The following is a 16,053-nucleotide window of genomic DNA, read 5'->3' as shown; positions in this document are numbered from 1 at the left end:
GCCACTGAAAAGGAAATATCTGAAAATATGAAAGGGCAAGAGGCATTTTATGTGTAGAAAAAGTAGTGGTACAAATATCCCTTCTTCTTGAAAGGAGATCAGCTGGTTTAGGAAGATCCAGAGATTTAATTTCACTACAGAGGACTCATATTTAAATCAGCAGAGTTGCTTACACTTCAGGGTGTTGTGATGTTCCCCAATAACTGGGCTTTACTGATCCCCAGGAGAATTTCAGCTGCCCTCTCACAGTTACCTGTATGACTATCCAGCTGTTTGCATTAAAGCAGGCAGTGCCCTCCTGCAGTCTGCTGGATCCACACCCAGAAATCCCTACAGAGTGGTGTGAAAATCTTAGCAGCAGATGATTGTGAGTCTACTCCAATCTCACGAACATGGAGATTTCCTCACTCTAAAGCAGTGGCCCTCAGAGGTCTATTCTCTTCCATTGCCATCCCATTTTTGTGCACGCATCTCTTCCCAGGATAATCTTTGCAGGACTGACCCCTGCTGAGAGCCCCAGGACATCACACATGCTCCTGTTACAGCTTAAGAACGACACCAGCAGTTCAGCACATTATTCCCAAATTTGCTATTCCTCTTTATTATTTTGAGCCTGTCATGAGAAGCAGAGCTGAAGAAGGAAGAAAGGTTGATAATAAATTGCATGTAGAAGCAGATAATGTGCTTTGTCCTCCCTATAGCACAGGGCTAAAATCCTTGGAAATAGAAACAGGGATTTTGCTGGCATTAGTGGGTAAGACAGAAAGCTCCTCTCTCTTCCAGAAGTAGAAATAGAGTATTTGACAGCTTTACAGAGAACAGCACTAGCACTGAATAGACACTGACATAGACTTAATATTCTCTAAAACCAATGCCAAAGAAGGGGTGAATACCTTTGCAATTCCAGTTGGAGTCACAGGGGTGTGTGGAGAATGTTTGAATGTCCCTAATCTGGGTACATGGAACTGCTGTTTAAATAACAACAGGGAAATGGCCTGAGAAATAAATAAATAATGGCCAGAGAAATAAATTATAAATAAAAAATGGCCAGAGAAAAGCCCATCTTCAGCAGCAGCCTGGCATCTCCACCCTGTCCCTTTTCAGTGTCCTGCCCAGCAGGGAGGACAAGAGCCCCTCTCTCTTCACAAGGGCAGCTCCTGATTTCAGCACAAAACCATGTGGCAGAATGGGCAGAGTTTGGAGCTGATGCCCAGGCAGTAGAGAAGTTCTTAAACCCCAGAAACCTGGGTTTAAGAAGCTGGGAGAAGCTGGCAAAGTCAATCTGGGGCATGGATAAAACCTGCTTCCAGTGAGAACTCAGTGAGGCTGTGTAGAGCAAGGCAGAGTAAAAGGACCAAGTGGCCATGCAGAACCACGTGGTGAATTTTTCTGGGTCTTTGTCCAGATTGAAAACGTCTTCATCTATGAAAATTGAAGCAATAAAGCAACTTTTGTTTTTAATAGGCTAAAAATAAAAAGAGAGATCAGTCTTCTGTTCAGAAGGAAGGGTTGTTCAATAAGCTTTTTGTCCAGCCTTTTCAGAGAACAATGGCTTCCCAGACAAGTCGATCCTGGAGACAGAAGGGAAATGTATTTTGTGGCACACAGGCTGGAAGGGACATCAAAACTGGCTATTAATAACCAGTCACATCACTTAAGCAGAATCACACAGTGATATTTATCCTTTGCTTCACCAGAAATGAACAATAATGAAGTGGAATTGACCAGTGAGTTTGTTCTGTCGCTGACCCAGGGGCTGGGAAGAGGGAACTTGTGACTGCTACAGACAAACAAAGGCATCAAATGGAAACACCCCTGGCTTTACCATAAATGTATAGAACTGCTGCCACAGCTCAGACTCAGGGGTTGGCTGGGCTGACATCCTGTCTCCACTCTTGCATGAAAACAGAACAAGGTAAAAATTGTTGTTTGAAGAAGCCTCTGGTGAAACAAAATGGGAACTCAGACACTGTGCAGTTGTTATTCACAAGTCCTCATACTGTCTGCTCTCCTCCTCAGCACCCTCCGAGCACCAACTGGGCTCCCCAGGAATCAGAAAGGATTTCAAAATTGGTTTCTGTGACTTAATTCTCTTCCCATTCCCTCACAGCAGGAGAATAAAGTGGGATAACACAGCACAGGGCAGCACATGGGGTCTGTGTCTGGAAATGGCAGATATTGAGGTACAAATGCTTTGGGGTGGAAGCCAAAGCAGTGCTTAGAGAGCCACGGCAAGAGAGGGATCCCTGCTGTCAACAAGGGTCACTCCTGGGAAGTGGAGGAGGAGAAACACCTGGAGGGCTTTTGTATCACTTGTAAGATTATTTTATTTTAGCTTACACTATGATCATTCTTCTAGTACAACTGGCAGCAGATCAGGATTCCTGTGCTGTGCTCTCCTGTCCAGAACAGATGCATCCAGACAGAGGGTTTCCTCAAAACTGCAGTGGAAATGGGTGGCAGAGCAGAGATGGCAGTGTTTGCATCTATCACTGGTTTTCACCCTTCTGCTGTGAAGATTTCAACCATGTTTCCTCCAGACAGGTTTAGAAAGAGTTCATTCAGTCCTGCATGGAAATGCTGATATCTGAAATGTTAAAGTGTGTGGGTGGGCAGAGCTCTCTCAGCTGCATATTTTGTAAATGAGAACTGAGAAAAGAGATTTTCTTCCCTAAGACTGGAATTAAAACAAACAAACCAAGGAAACAAAAATTGTTGTAATGTGGTCACCACAAAATTGTTTTCCTTTCAGCATAAACTGCCATGATTATTATTTAATGATGGTAATAGAAGAACTGGTCCTCCCTCAATATAGGCAGAAGCCCATCTGTTAACTGTGAATCATGCAAATAATGTGGCACCAGAGGCTTCAGAGAAGGGTTTAACTGTTTTGCAGCTCATATTCCCCATGCCCTGCACACCCTGCATTCAGCTTCATGGCCTGCCTGGGAGGATTTGGTCACAATCCAGGGACTGTCTGCCTGTATTTTAAAGATTCTGGAGGTTTTGCCTCATGGATCCCTTGGCAGCAGTGAGTTGGTCAATACCTGAGTCCATGAGCACTGAGCTCAGACCTAAATGCCATCCTGCATGACAGGGAACTCCAGCTTGGGGATGGCTCTGCTCAGGAATTCCTGATCAATGTTGTGGTCACCAGTGCTGCCTGCAAGCTCAGGTGGTGCCTTTGGCTGCAGCAGGAGGAGAGGGCCAGGTTTTAACACATTTTAACATGTGTGACCCTATCTGAGACCTTCCTCACATCATCTGGGCTGCCAAAAGCACCTTTCAGGGAATCACAGCTCAGCATTAACCCTAAAGCTGTTCCTGCAGGCAGAAATCTGGGAGAGATGCCCAGGAGTCCAGGGGGTGTTTGCACACAGCTCTGGGGGGGCTGAGAGGAGCTTTGTGGTGACAACACATCCAGGGTCTCAAGAGTGACTTGTGCCTGCCCGTGGATCAACATCAGGGAGCACTGAGGGAAATCCTGGCCACAGCCAGAGCGGTGGGGAAGTCAGGTGGGAATACAAAATACATTTTCAGGCTCCATTGACAATGTCCGGAGGAAAATAGAGAGCACAAAACATGTAAATTCCACACATTGACACACCTCAGAGGTTGGTTTGGATACAGAGGCCCATGCCGAGTAGGTATGAGGCCTGGGGCACCAGGCCTGCCATGCAGATGGGAAGGAGAAAATTCCATGTGTGACCCAATCCCCAGCAAACACTGCTGGATTATTTGTCCATCGTGCAGGGAAACAAGCTCCTGTCCTGGAGGCACAGACTGCTTTCCTGTGGCTACAGCAAGGCCCAGGTGTTTATTGTGCAGCCATCAGCTGTGTCACCATGCCCTGGGGAGCTCTGGACAAACTGCACTGGGAGGGTGAAAAACAAGTGCTCATTGTCAGTGACTGAAGCACAGTGGCTCACTGCCATCTCTCAGGTTGTATCTTAGCAACTGGCCAGCCAAAACCTAAGGATCAGCACAGCTCAGAGATCCTCCAGACTTGCATGAAGCTCTTGGGTCTAGAATTTGTGCTGAGCTCCCCAAAAGTAGGCACTGCTGCAAGAACTATCCCACTTCAGGAGAAATAATAATAGTGTTCCAGACCATGGGCTGGAGAACACAGGATTTGTCTGATGTTCAATCCCTTCCTCATTTTTCCATGTGTTTTTGCCAAGGTCCATGTGCCCTGTGTGGGAGTTTGATGGAGGGTGGCTGATGTGTGCTTGTGGTTTGGATCCTGGTGGAATCTGCTTCCCAGATACCCCTTGCTCCAAGGGTTGTCCCCTTTTAAGGACTACCACTGCCATTTTGGGGACATGCAATGCTTTCTCCACAAGCTCACTCACAAAAATGAAGCTCAGCACTGCTCCAGACAGAATTCTGTGCAGAACAATGTTGCCCTTCACTGACAACTGTAAATCAAATTAGAAATGTTCCTAAAAATTAGCAGCAACATCAGACGACACTGAATCTCTTCAGTCATCTGTGGGAGAATAAGTTCCTATAAATAAACCAAAGCATTGCAATGATGAAGTTCAAAACAAAGCCAAATTGTCAAAACAGCCCCAGAGCCTTTCAGAGCAGCAGAACTGTTTCAGTCCAAACACATGAGCATTTTCAGACACACAGGGCTGGACAAAAGCAGATTGTGTGGGAATGCAGAGAGGGAAAGGCGCTGGGTGCTGCTGGAGCAGGGGACACGTGGCCACTGCATTTGCGTAGCACTTTGGAGGGGGAAGGACTAATAATTTTTCCCTTTTCATGAAAAAGAAATGAGACAAAGAAGTCAGGACATTTGGTTGGGGTCTAAGCAAGGAACAAGCCTGAGGCAACTGTCTTTGCTTTCAAGGTTGCCACCCCCTGCACTGTGGTGCTTCTCCTTCCAAGCTAGTGGCAGCTGGATCCATTTCACACAAACCTGAATGAGTGATAAATATTTTAAATTCCATCCACTAGAGATTCCTGATTCAAAATCAACCAAAACACATCCTTTTTTATGTGTTCTACAAGGCTATTTCTGGTACAGATCATCTGCCACTCAGTGCTGTGGCTCTGAAGACAAAACATATTAGAACAAAAACATATTTACAACTGATCCCAGTCTGCCAAGACAAACAGCTATCCCTTGCTTCAGCAGCACTTCCATAGTGATTTATTCTCTTGTTCCAGGTGGAAACCAGGAGCCATCCTGGTGTTTGGAAGCACAACTCCCCAAACAACGCCCTCAAGCAGTTCCTGTTATCCAACTCTCCTCCTTAGCTAATTCTCCTCATGGCAGCAAGAGGCCTCTGACCTGTGCATGGCCAGAGCAGGGCTGGGGAAGGCAGGAAAGGTAAAGGAAAGTCTTTTCCTAATGTCTCATTAGGAATGTCTGATGCCAGCTGGGCATGGGGAGCTGTGGCCTTGGGAGCTGTGGCCTTCAACACTGAAAACTCAGCCTGTTTTCTCTGTCAGCTCTGATGAGTGCACAGGTACCTCCCAAGGCCTTCCCTGAGTTCAATATTCAGCATCCACATCAGCAAACAAGACCTTTGCTTGGCCCTGGCCCTGCCACACACCAACAGCTCCAAACCATGGAAGCTCTTCACAGCTGAGGGCTTGAGGAAACCATTCTGGGATGTGTCTGCTCTGAAAGGGATGTGAGGGAGAGGAGTGCACAGCTCCTTCTCCATTCACTACAGCTGCACTGTGAGGAATTTTTAAAGACCCAAAATATGCATTTGCTATGTTCATAGGATTCATGAGTGAGGGTAGCAGAGGAGTTCCTATAGGAAAACAGATTATACTCACTAACACTCATTCCGAGATCTTGCTTGCTTCTCTAAATCCAAATTTCACTCAAAGACTGGTGCAGATCATTGTGAGAAAAATGTGTAAAATGACCTGATACAAAGCTTGAGACACAGGTCAAATAGTGCAAAGGAAAGAGTCCAACAAGCTCCCTGGGCTTTTTCCCCCAAATTCCTAATGGCTGTTAAAAAAAAATACATTCACTGGGGTCATATCTCTGAGTATCTCCAAGGGAACTTGGACATCTTCATTTTATGTAGCACAAATTTGTCACTGATTGTCCCAAAATTTACATACTTCTCAACAATTCAGGAACTCAGCAATCATTCAGTCAAGTATTCATCAGCCTCAGCTGGTATAAACTGTGGCAGTATTTAACATTCATCTGTCATTATTATACCCCACTACAAAGCAAACAAGAGATCCAAGTGCACCCACCCAGCCAGCAGCAGCTTGGTCCTACAAAAGGGAGAAATAATTTACTGCCAAATCAACAAAGAGGGAAAAAAGCTGAGCAGAGAAACTGGATGGCATGGGCAGGGAGAGAGAGCCTTTCATTTCAGCACTGCTCATTAGCATTTTATAGCAAGCAAGGATGCAGGGTTTCAACATGTCTGTCTCTTCTGGGTCTCATAAATTCAACCAGCAACATAATTCCTGCTTAAACAGAGCTCTCATTTGTTTCTTCTTAAATACAAGGACATGTATTGGGTTTGGAGGTGCTGTCAGGTAGTTTGTTGGTAAAGCAGCAATTGTAGCAATTCCAGGGGGAAACTACAGTTTCCCTTCTGCTTTATCACTGCACTTTCATTCCTATGTGCCTAGCAGGGCATGTTGGCATAGACTGCAATACTGGGGACAGCACTTGATATTACAACAAAAGAAATATGAAATTAAATCAGCAATCAAAGCTGCCTTTTATGTCTTGGTTTACAGAGAGTTCATCCCACCACAGAAGCATGGAGGAATTGGGGTTTTTTCTGGAACTATGTTTTATTTATCTAAAGAGTGCTGCATTGTAATAATACACTGTGCTTGTGAACTCCAGAGACTGAAGAGCCCTCAGAGAGATGGATTTATAATACAGCTCTGCATCCCAGGAGGATGAAAGAGCTGTGCAGCTCTGGGTTTCATTACCCTTTGGCCCCTCTGCTCAGGCTGTGGCCATGGGGAGCCAGAGAGGGAAAGCTATTCTAGGAGACAGTTTGGAGATTAAATGTCTCGGTTTTGTCACACAGAAAGCTGCAGAGAGAGAATTAAGCCATCTTTCCCAAACCCCTGTGTAGGACCTACTTTTATGAGGGGAAGCTTGTTTCCAGTGCCCCAAACACAGGCAGGAAAGACAATCTGGGAACTCCCACAAGGCCAGAGTTCATTGTGGGGCTGTGGGTCAGGATGCAATGCTTCCCAAACTGACATCTGTCACAAAACATCCTCCCTCTGTCAGCCTGGGATACTGAAGAAATGCGGGTCAAACGGAGTGGCAATCAGAGGGATCAGCACGGTTTGGGTTCTCACCCAACCTTGGCTCCTTCTGCCTCCTTTCTGTGGCATCTTGTCCATAGATTTGTGCTTCACACATTCATAAATTGCTGGAAAACCTTTTTGCCCGCAACACAGCAAAGCTGGGGTTGTGCTTATTTATGCTGTTTCAAACTACTCAGGGGAGACAGGACCTGCAAACTCAACACAGCCCTTCCCAAGCCACCAAACTGCAGGCACAGGGACAAAAATGCATCAAAAGCTCCAATGCTTGGGGACAATCCCGAGGGTCTCAGCTGAAAACTGACACCTGTCCATGCTCCAGACAGGAACGCAGCTGGGAGCCCTCACTGGATAACCTTCCCCGAGAGACACAAAGCAAAAAAGCCCTTTGCACCCCCCAGAAAACGAGAGAGACTCATAGGCTGCCATCCGGGCTCATGTCTGGCTCCTCCATCAGCAGGCAGCTGATTCTTCGTTCACCGCCTGCAAGCACGAAAGAGTTAAGGCTCGCCTCGCACAAACTTTGCAGTGAGCTGAGCTCAGAGCCTCCCTCCCTTCGCTCCGTGCCGGGAGCTCGGCTCATCCTCTGCCTGTTGCCTGTGCTGCCGAGGGAGGGGACAGCCTGCTGCCATCCGAGCTCGGCAAGGGAAGGCTCCTCGCCCCCTTCTGCTGCCTGCCAAGGAAGGACATCAGCGGGGATACTGCTCCGGTGACATCCCGGCATCGGGAGGAAGAGCCATCCCTGCCAGGGAGATCGACAGCAGAGGAGGAGAAGTGCCCTTGGCTGAAAGGACACTGTCCTGACTCCAGCAGTAGTACAGCAAATCCTTTCTGCACAGATCCCACTCCCCGGGAGGAGATGTTGCCAGAGAAATCACCAGCAGGCTCACGGGCTGAAGCAGGGACTCTGGTGCCTCATCCCTACACGGCTGCCTGCTCTGAAAGGTAACTGTGCTTTATTCTCTCCTCTCCCTGTGCACTAGCACAGCCAGGACACTCACACAGCCTGCACCTCAGCATGAGAACAACATACACTGTCTGCCCCTGAAAGAGGAGGCTCCATCACCCCCTGCCACTCTTCTCTCCTTCAGATCCTCCCTGGAGAAAAGGCAAGCCATGGGTGGAATTGCTACTTTCGATGTTTTGTTGGCATTCCTTCAGTGCTGATATTTTTCTGTAAAGGTGACCTGGACAGAATACACCTGGTGTGCTCAGACCCAAGTCTTGGAGAAGCTACACAAGTAATTGTTCTATTCTGTCCCACTTATCTGTTGATAAGAGTCAGAGCAGGTGGAAAAGCAAAGGGAAACTCATGGAAGTTGCCTGCACTTTGAGAGATGCTGTGCTGGCAAGTGGTGCTCACACTGAATCTGGGAGTAGAAGGAAGGTGGGTCAGGCAAAACATTTACTGCAGCTGCAGGATCAGTTTCTACTGCCTGTCAGCACTGGTTTGGGGAAAATCTTTCTCTCTGCTCCCCTGCAACCTCCAAATGTGTAGAGAGCAATGCAGGCTTCATAAAACTCCCCAGACCTGAGAGCTGCAGTGGGAGGTTGGTAATGTCAGTGCCCATGAAGTTTTGGCTGATGAATTTCCTGGCTCAGCAACACACTGAGAAAAACTCGTCTCTTGTTGTGTATGAAGGCTTCTATTTTCATTACAGATTTTTATTAAAAGAAATGGGTTGGGTTGGGGTTTGGGTTTTTTTTAATCCCTGATTAAAAACAGCCACAAACTGATTAAAAAAACCCCAAGTGCCTGCTTGGAATCAATCAGTACCCACTGAGCACCAGTGATCACTCAGAATTGCAGCATTGTTCAGCCAGAGAATGACTAAATTGTGGAAACTGAGATCACAGGGAATATTCCTGTGTCCATGAACTTGAGGGCTCCTCATGGTAACCTGTGAGGTTCTGCCTCCTCTAATCTGAGTCATCCACAATTACAGTCTGACCTGCTTTACGCACAGCTTTTCAGAATTATTATTGTGTACCACTTATTTTCACATCATGTTGGTCTCTACAGCCTTTAAGCTTCTACTCCCTAAAGGGGAGTGTACAAAATCTGAGTCTACTGGTATCGATAGAGATGTGCTCAATGGGATAATTGGTAGATTGAAAAGCAAAAATCTTCAGGGTTGCCTGGAGCTATTGAATTATTTCTGGCTCATTTCTGGAGAAGATGCAGTTAATGTTGCAGCTTTCAATAGTCTGAATAGTTGATTGCTCCTGACAAATCCATAGCTGAGCCTAAAAAAACCCCCAAACAGTGCCAGCTCTCCATTGCTAATACTTCTTACTATTAATCTGCTCCTTTTATCAATAAATGCCCAGCTGAGCTTTACTAATTCAACATCTTGGTTTGCAGTTAATTATTGAACTTCAGACTAATGTCCTCAGCATTCTGCAGTCCAATTTTATGAAGGATGTAAAGCCATTAGGCTCTCTGCTCGTTAAGGAGAGAAAGCAGCTCTGGCTTTTGCTCTCAGGAACAGAGCAGATGGGATGGGCAAAGACATTGCTCTGTACTTTAACTCACACAAGTGTCAGATTCCAGACTGGTTGCATTTCATTTTCAACAGAGAAATCATATTGTAAGAACAGAAGTTTAATACAGTCAGTTACCTTCACACCCTCTATTTCCCACCTGCTGTGTAACATGAGAATATTCTTCATGGGGGAAGAATTTCCATTTATAGATTCCAAGTGTGAAAATCACAGCTATTGCCCTGTAATTGAGAGAAAAGTGCCTGGTTGCCCTCCCCATACCTCTGCATCAGCACCAAAGCCTCTGCCAGAATAACTGGCTCCAGAGGGGTTGAAAAACACTGGAAAAACACTGAGCTTGCCCACAGCCTCCCACATAGAGCACAGCTCAGAACCCACTGTCCTCACAGGGACTGCAGAAGGCAAATCCCCAGGTAATTTTTTCAATCAGCAATTTGGGCATTTATTACTGAACAGGATCTGGTCCAGTATTCCCTAAACTGGACAGCTGTTATCTCAAATGCTTTGGGACTGAAGAAGGAGTTGAGAGGTAAAGTGTAGACAAGTCCCCACGTCCTTTCTCCAAAAACTCAGAAAATCAGATGTTTCCCCATCATGTGAGCCAAGGCAGTTCTGTCTTGCTTGTAGTGCAAGTCTGAGGCCCCTGAAAGCCAAAATGTTTTGCAGCAAGATGTCATCTAGAAGATGTCAGAGCTTTTATCACGTGGACCAAATGTTTCATTTATTCTGATTATCACAGTACATTACCATGTTAATATTACTCCATTTACATTCATTGTAGGTATATAGGTAGTGGACATTATAACTTATTACATCAGTTTGTTTTGGTGCTTTCCTTTTTGTTTCAAAATTCAGGTCCTATCAGAGCAGAACATGACGCTTTGGCACCATTTACAGTGAAATTCCAGCATTTTCATTTTCTATTTCCAGCTGGAAGCACTGAAAATGTTCAGATTCCCCCCATTTCTAGTAAGCTGTGCTGCCAGGGGCTGAGGGAAGTGTCCCATCCTGCAGCAGAGTTGCTCCAGGGGGACAGGTAGGGCTCTGGACACCTGCAAGGTGCACCTGGCCTCAGAAAAAGAGGGTCCTGATACACAGTAAATGAGACACATGGTGGAAAACACTGATTGGATTCATATCTTCCCTTCCTCTCTGACATCTGATTCCACAGACTGTGGGCTCTTCTTGTGCCCAAAAGTAATGTGTTACCAGAGGAGATCTTAACAATTCGATTTGCATGGTCTTTTTCTTATTTAATCCTTCGTGCTTCTCCTCCTCTCAAGGTGTCTCACAGGAGCATGACAAGGGTTTCCTTATCTATTTGTTCTAAAGATAACACACATAAGCTGAGCTATTTTAGTACCTGGTGTCATTTCTCTCTCTCATTTTTTTCCTTTCAGAAAGCTGACTTTCTGACCGTTCCTAATGACAAACTCAGAACTCCACACCCCTTAAGCAAGCATCAGTAGCCCTGAATTAGGAGAGAAGAGATCCCCCAGAAGTCTGGGAAAGCAGAAAACAACCTTCCCCAGCTCACCCAAGGATAAACCACCTGCTGTGGGAGAAGCTGGCAGAAAGCTGATTGCTCAGTCGGTCTGGAAAACAACACTTGCAAAGACCAAAGCTGTGCAAACCTTTGCAGCTCAGTTTGAGAAAAGGACCAAAGCTTTTCACCTGCCAAAGGAGGTGACCTACCAAAAGGAGGCCTAAGGCATTTTCAGGACAAAATAAAAGCCTGAAAGAAGTGTAAAGAAGTGTAATGCTTGTTGTCATGATGACAGCAACTTGCAAAATGATTTGCAAAGGCCTGTCCCTTGCAGTCTGCTTGACTGTGTGAACAGCAGCCTTGAGAGGATGGAGCATCTCCTGCTGAAGCCATCGTGCCATCTGTGCTAAGTTTCCTCTCCTGACCTCCTTTGTGAGTCTGCTGAGGGGAGACAGGAGATCTGAAGGTAAATAAGGAAAATGGACCAAAGCTGACAGAGAGCAATGACTGAGATCTATTTCAAATTCCGTGGAAACCTGACCGGCCGTGTCCACCTTCCAACCCTGGCTACGGAAGTAGACACAGCAGCAGACAAATATTCCAGCCTCTATGTGTATGTGGGATTGTTCCTAACCCTCCTGGCTATCCTCCTCATCCTGCTGTTCTCCATGCTCCTGCGCCTGAAGCACGTTGTGTCCCCCATCACCTCCCCAGAGAGCACGGAGAACGTCCAGCACTTCACCGACGTGGAAATGCACAGCAGGATTCCCACCACTTAGGGAGCCCAAAGCAAAGAGGGCTCCGTGCTTGGGAAATGTGTTTTGTTTGGCAAAAGGTGGTGGAGAGAAGCTCTGGCTGCCTGTTGAGCCCCATGAGCCTCAGCAGCAGCACGGAGCATCTGGAGAGCACTGGCACTGCAGGCAACATGTGTGCAACACCCTCTGTAAAATCGATGTTGCAGAAACCTGCTGCTGGCAGGGAAGGCTCACATCCCTCTAAACACCTTGCAGGAAATGGGAAAAGCCACAATGATGACTGCCAAAAAACCCAGAGGCACATAGGAGAATGTGTCCTGGAGCCTGTGTTTGCTGACCTCCCTCTCTGAATCAAGTGGGAAGAGCCCACAGGGCACACACAGAAATGATCAGTGGCTTGAAAATGCTCAGGCATTTCTCCCATTCAAGAAGGAAAACATTAAATAGCTTTTTTTTTTCCACTTGAATGGCAATGAAACAATGGAGTTTCAGAAGTGTACAAATGTTTCATCACCTGCTGGAACTATGTATTTCGGACATGAGAACCCATTTAGTGAGTAGCTGCACATCAGCTATCAGAAAGACAGAACTTTAAAGGAGGAAAGAAAATGAAGCCAAAATTTAAGCAAGGTTTAAAATAAAAAGAAAGCAGCAGGGGGAAATGAGATAAAAGACTTGAAAAGACACTCTACCTCTTCCTTTGTTCTTCTTTACATAACTGAGCTGAATACAAACATTTTTATGTCTTTCAGGCTCCCCAGTATCACTCAGTAATTAAAATGCAGTGTAAGTTTTGGGAGTCCAATTGACATTGCCCTCCTAACAGACTCAAGTTCACAATAACATGCTGTCTCATATCCATATTGGATTTACTTCCTCAAAAGACAGACAAGTTCTTCCAAAGTTTTTTCATTTGTTTTCCTCCAAAGCCAGCTGAGGAAATGCCAGGGCCTGGCACTGCAATAAGGAATAGTGTGAACAGCTTTGGACACATTAATAGGGAATGTGCAGATGGAAAGTAAACTCACTGAGCACTAACAGATAAGACTAGATTCAAATAACTGGTGGAATCTCACGGGGGAAACAAATGTTTACTTAAATTTATGGAACAACAATCTGACCCAATCCCATGAGTGATGTACAGAGGTAGGCTTTGCTTCTGAGGATGGAAAAGAGGAGCCAAATATGGCAAATCACTCCTGGGAGAACCTCTGCCTCTTACAGGAAAACCTTCAGTGAATTTTTTCAGCTGCATCTCTAAAGGGCAGGTATTTTACACAGCTTATTCCCTTTATCACAGTCTAATTCTACTTTAGCAATAAAATTTCCTGGATGCTTTCCACATGTACATACATTTATTTGCCATTTTTCTCCTCTTTCCAAGGACCTGGAAAGTGTAAAGTCCTCACACAAACCCAGAGCAAAATTAGGGAGGACACTGTCACATGGACTTGTGATAGTAGCACAAAATTGTTTCTCAAATGCTTTGTGTGCAACAGGTTTTTGCTTCCCTTTAAAGGTCTGGGTGAGCTGTTTGGACAGGGAATATGGCTTTTACAGATGGCTGGCAGGGGGGAAGCAGAATGACAAGGAGCATCCACACTGCATACACTGGATCCAAGGGCAGGATTAGTGTTACTTCTCACTGATGTATTGAGTACAAAACCATTTAAACATTGCTTCCTTATATTGAGTAACTCCTTTTTACTTCATTAACCACCCCCCCATCTGTGAATCATGGAATCCCAAAACGATTTGGGTTAGAAAGGACCTTAAAGCCCATCTTGTCCCACCCCCTGCATGGGCAGGGACACCTTCCACCAGAGCAGGGTGCTCCAAGGCCTGTCCAGCCTGGCCTCAGACAGCTAACCAGAACAGTGATTGTGTGAGAGAATACAGCAAAAAAATCACTCTCAGCAGTGTCTCCCTATCCATGCTTGGCTGTGTTTCCCTGGAAAAATGGCAGGAGGCAGGTTACATTCCATGGGGACAACACCAGGCAGGATGGTGGCTTCACACCCCAGCTCAAGATTGGCTCCTCGAGCAGTGCTACTCTCAGTACTGCACTAGAGCCAAAATAGTGTGTGATGATCTGGATATTAATCCCACTGAGACAGATGGCTACTGAGTTAGTCAATGACATTTAAAATTAGCAAAAATCTATGCAGCTCAAGTTGCCTTGGTATGTGCCATTCATTGAGCCATCATGAGGCAGCCTAGCCCAGGCTCAGCATCTGATTTACCCTGCAAAACTTCTCCATTCAAAAGCTACAACTTACCTAGACCAGAAATGTTCTGATATATTAAATCAGCAACTAAACCACCTTAGCCTTCCAGCACAACCATCTGCAGAGAAGCCTTGTCTCCAAGCATCTCCAGGACAGACTCAGCTTTTATTGTCAGACTTTCATTGACATTAAATATCAGACCTACAAATGGAAAAGGACTATATCAGAATCTGAGTTGGGACCCAAATTCTGATTGCTCTGATTTCAACCAAAACGTCTCCCAAGGCAGGAGTCAAGACTGAGTCTCTTTCCTTCACACTAAAGAATGTTAATTCAAAAAATGTTAATTTTTGAATGTTAATTCAAAAAACAGTCTCACAACACTTTAAAATTTATTCAGTAAATATACTATAAATAAATGAGTAATCACTTTATATATCAGATGATATCTGTGGGCAGACTGTGTGTTTTTATATAGTACTCTTATGGAAGGCAGCCCTATCTTCTCACACAAAACAGACAAGATTTCCTTTCTAAAGCTTCATTTCACAGAAAGTGTCTGTCCCACCTGACACATCAACAGCCCCAGTGGCACTCAGGGTGCCTCATTTGTCTGTACAATGCCAGTACATTTTAAAACATTTCCCACTGGGAAATGGGAATGCCTTTCCCCTCTTTTCACTACCATTTGCAGTGTCCAGGACCCGAGGGTTGTCTCTGGGAAAAGAAGCTATTGGGATGTGTTGCCCTGTGTTTGGTGAGTGACCTCAAGTGAAGTTTGGCATTCTCTGGCTTTAAGGAATGGTTATTGGAACTTCAGCACGGGTTTGCTGCATCCTGGAGCACTGCAGGTCTCCCAGCCACACCCTTCCCCTCCAGCAGGCTGTTTCCTTCCCACTTGGCCACCTGCTAAAAAATGGGGCTTTTGACAAAAATAACGAGGCACAGTGCTGTCAGTGGTGAGTCACTGGCTGCTCTGTGCTGTTCCCACCTGTGGATGTGACAGACCAGCTCCCAGCACACACAGCCCCAGTGGTGCCACTATTCCAAACTAACTCACACAGGGAGTCTCTGGGCAGGAAGAGAGTTCACACACCAGTCTGTGTGAACATTCCTTGAAGCAGCACAGTTTGCCTCATCCTTGCTCCCATCACACACTGGAAACAAACGATTGGAGTGACTATTGAGTAAATTCCTCACCTCCTCCACGGCCTGCCTGCGGGGGAAGACAGCCACCTGTTGTGGGGAAGGAGCAGCAAAACGCCTGTGCATCACCGCCCTGGAGGGTGGGACTGGGAGCTCAGAGTGAGCCTCCTCTTCCCTCATCAAACAACCACCATGACTCCCAAATGTCCCAGGGATCTTGATCTGGGAGCTATCAGGAGCAGGGCTCCCCAAACGATACATAATCAATCCTTGAGCAATCTCACCCATGGGATTTCCATCCACAAGCATGAATTTTCCGTATTAACAGACCTTAAGTATCGAGCAGAAAGGGTTGTTATGTAGAATATGTTCATGCTCTATGTCAGAATAAACATAAACATTTATTTGCATATCCTTGCAGGGCTGTAGAGAAAAACATAACTCAGCAGAGGATCAACCCTGATCCTTGATTCTTCCCAAAGGATCTTTCTCAATTTTCCTTGAAAAATAAATAAAAATGTTCAAAACACAAAAATTATGTGAAGTCACATATCAATTTAACTGTCAGCATTAATACCAACTTTGTTTTATGACTTGTCCTCACTAGGAAGTTATATATCCTTACATGTCTTTAGCCTTCAGTCACTAATGA

The 16,053-nt window shown here is 45.6% G+C and overlaps 1 protein-coding gene across 1 annotated transcript; it reads left to right on the top strand.

Annotated features, from left to right (window-relative positions):
* Positions 1-7,612: 7,612 nt before the first annotated feature.
* On the top strand, positions 7,613-14,703 carry SERTM2 (serine rich and transmembrane domain containing 2). The gene is made up of 2 exons (XM_085060086.1): positions 7,613-8,226; positions 11,187-14,703. The coding sequence occupies exon 2, from the start codon at positions 11,776-11,778 to the stop codon at positions 12,049-12,051; it is 276 nt and encodes a 91-aa protein (XP_084916212.1). The 5' UTR covers positions 7,613-8,226; positions 11,187-11,775; the 3' UTR covers positions 12,052-14,703.
* The last annotated feature ends 1,350 nt before the right edge of the window (positions 14,704-16,053 follow it).

Source organism: Lichenostomus cassidix, chromosome 4A (assembly GCF_008360975.1).
Source record: "Lichenostomus cassidix isolate B80296 chromosome 4A, HeHo_3.0, whole genome shotgun sequence".
Taxonomy (NCBI): Eukaryota; Metazoa; Chordata; class Aves; order Passeriformes; family Meliphagidae; genus Lichenostomus; species Lichenostomus cassidix.
Note: the sequence above shows the minus strand (reverse complement) of the source record. Positions and strands in the feature narration are given on the sequence as shown.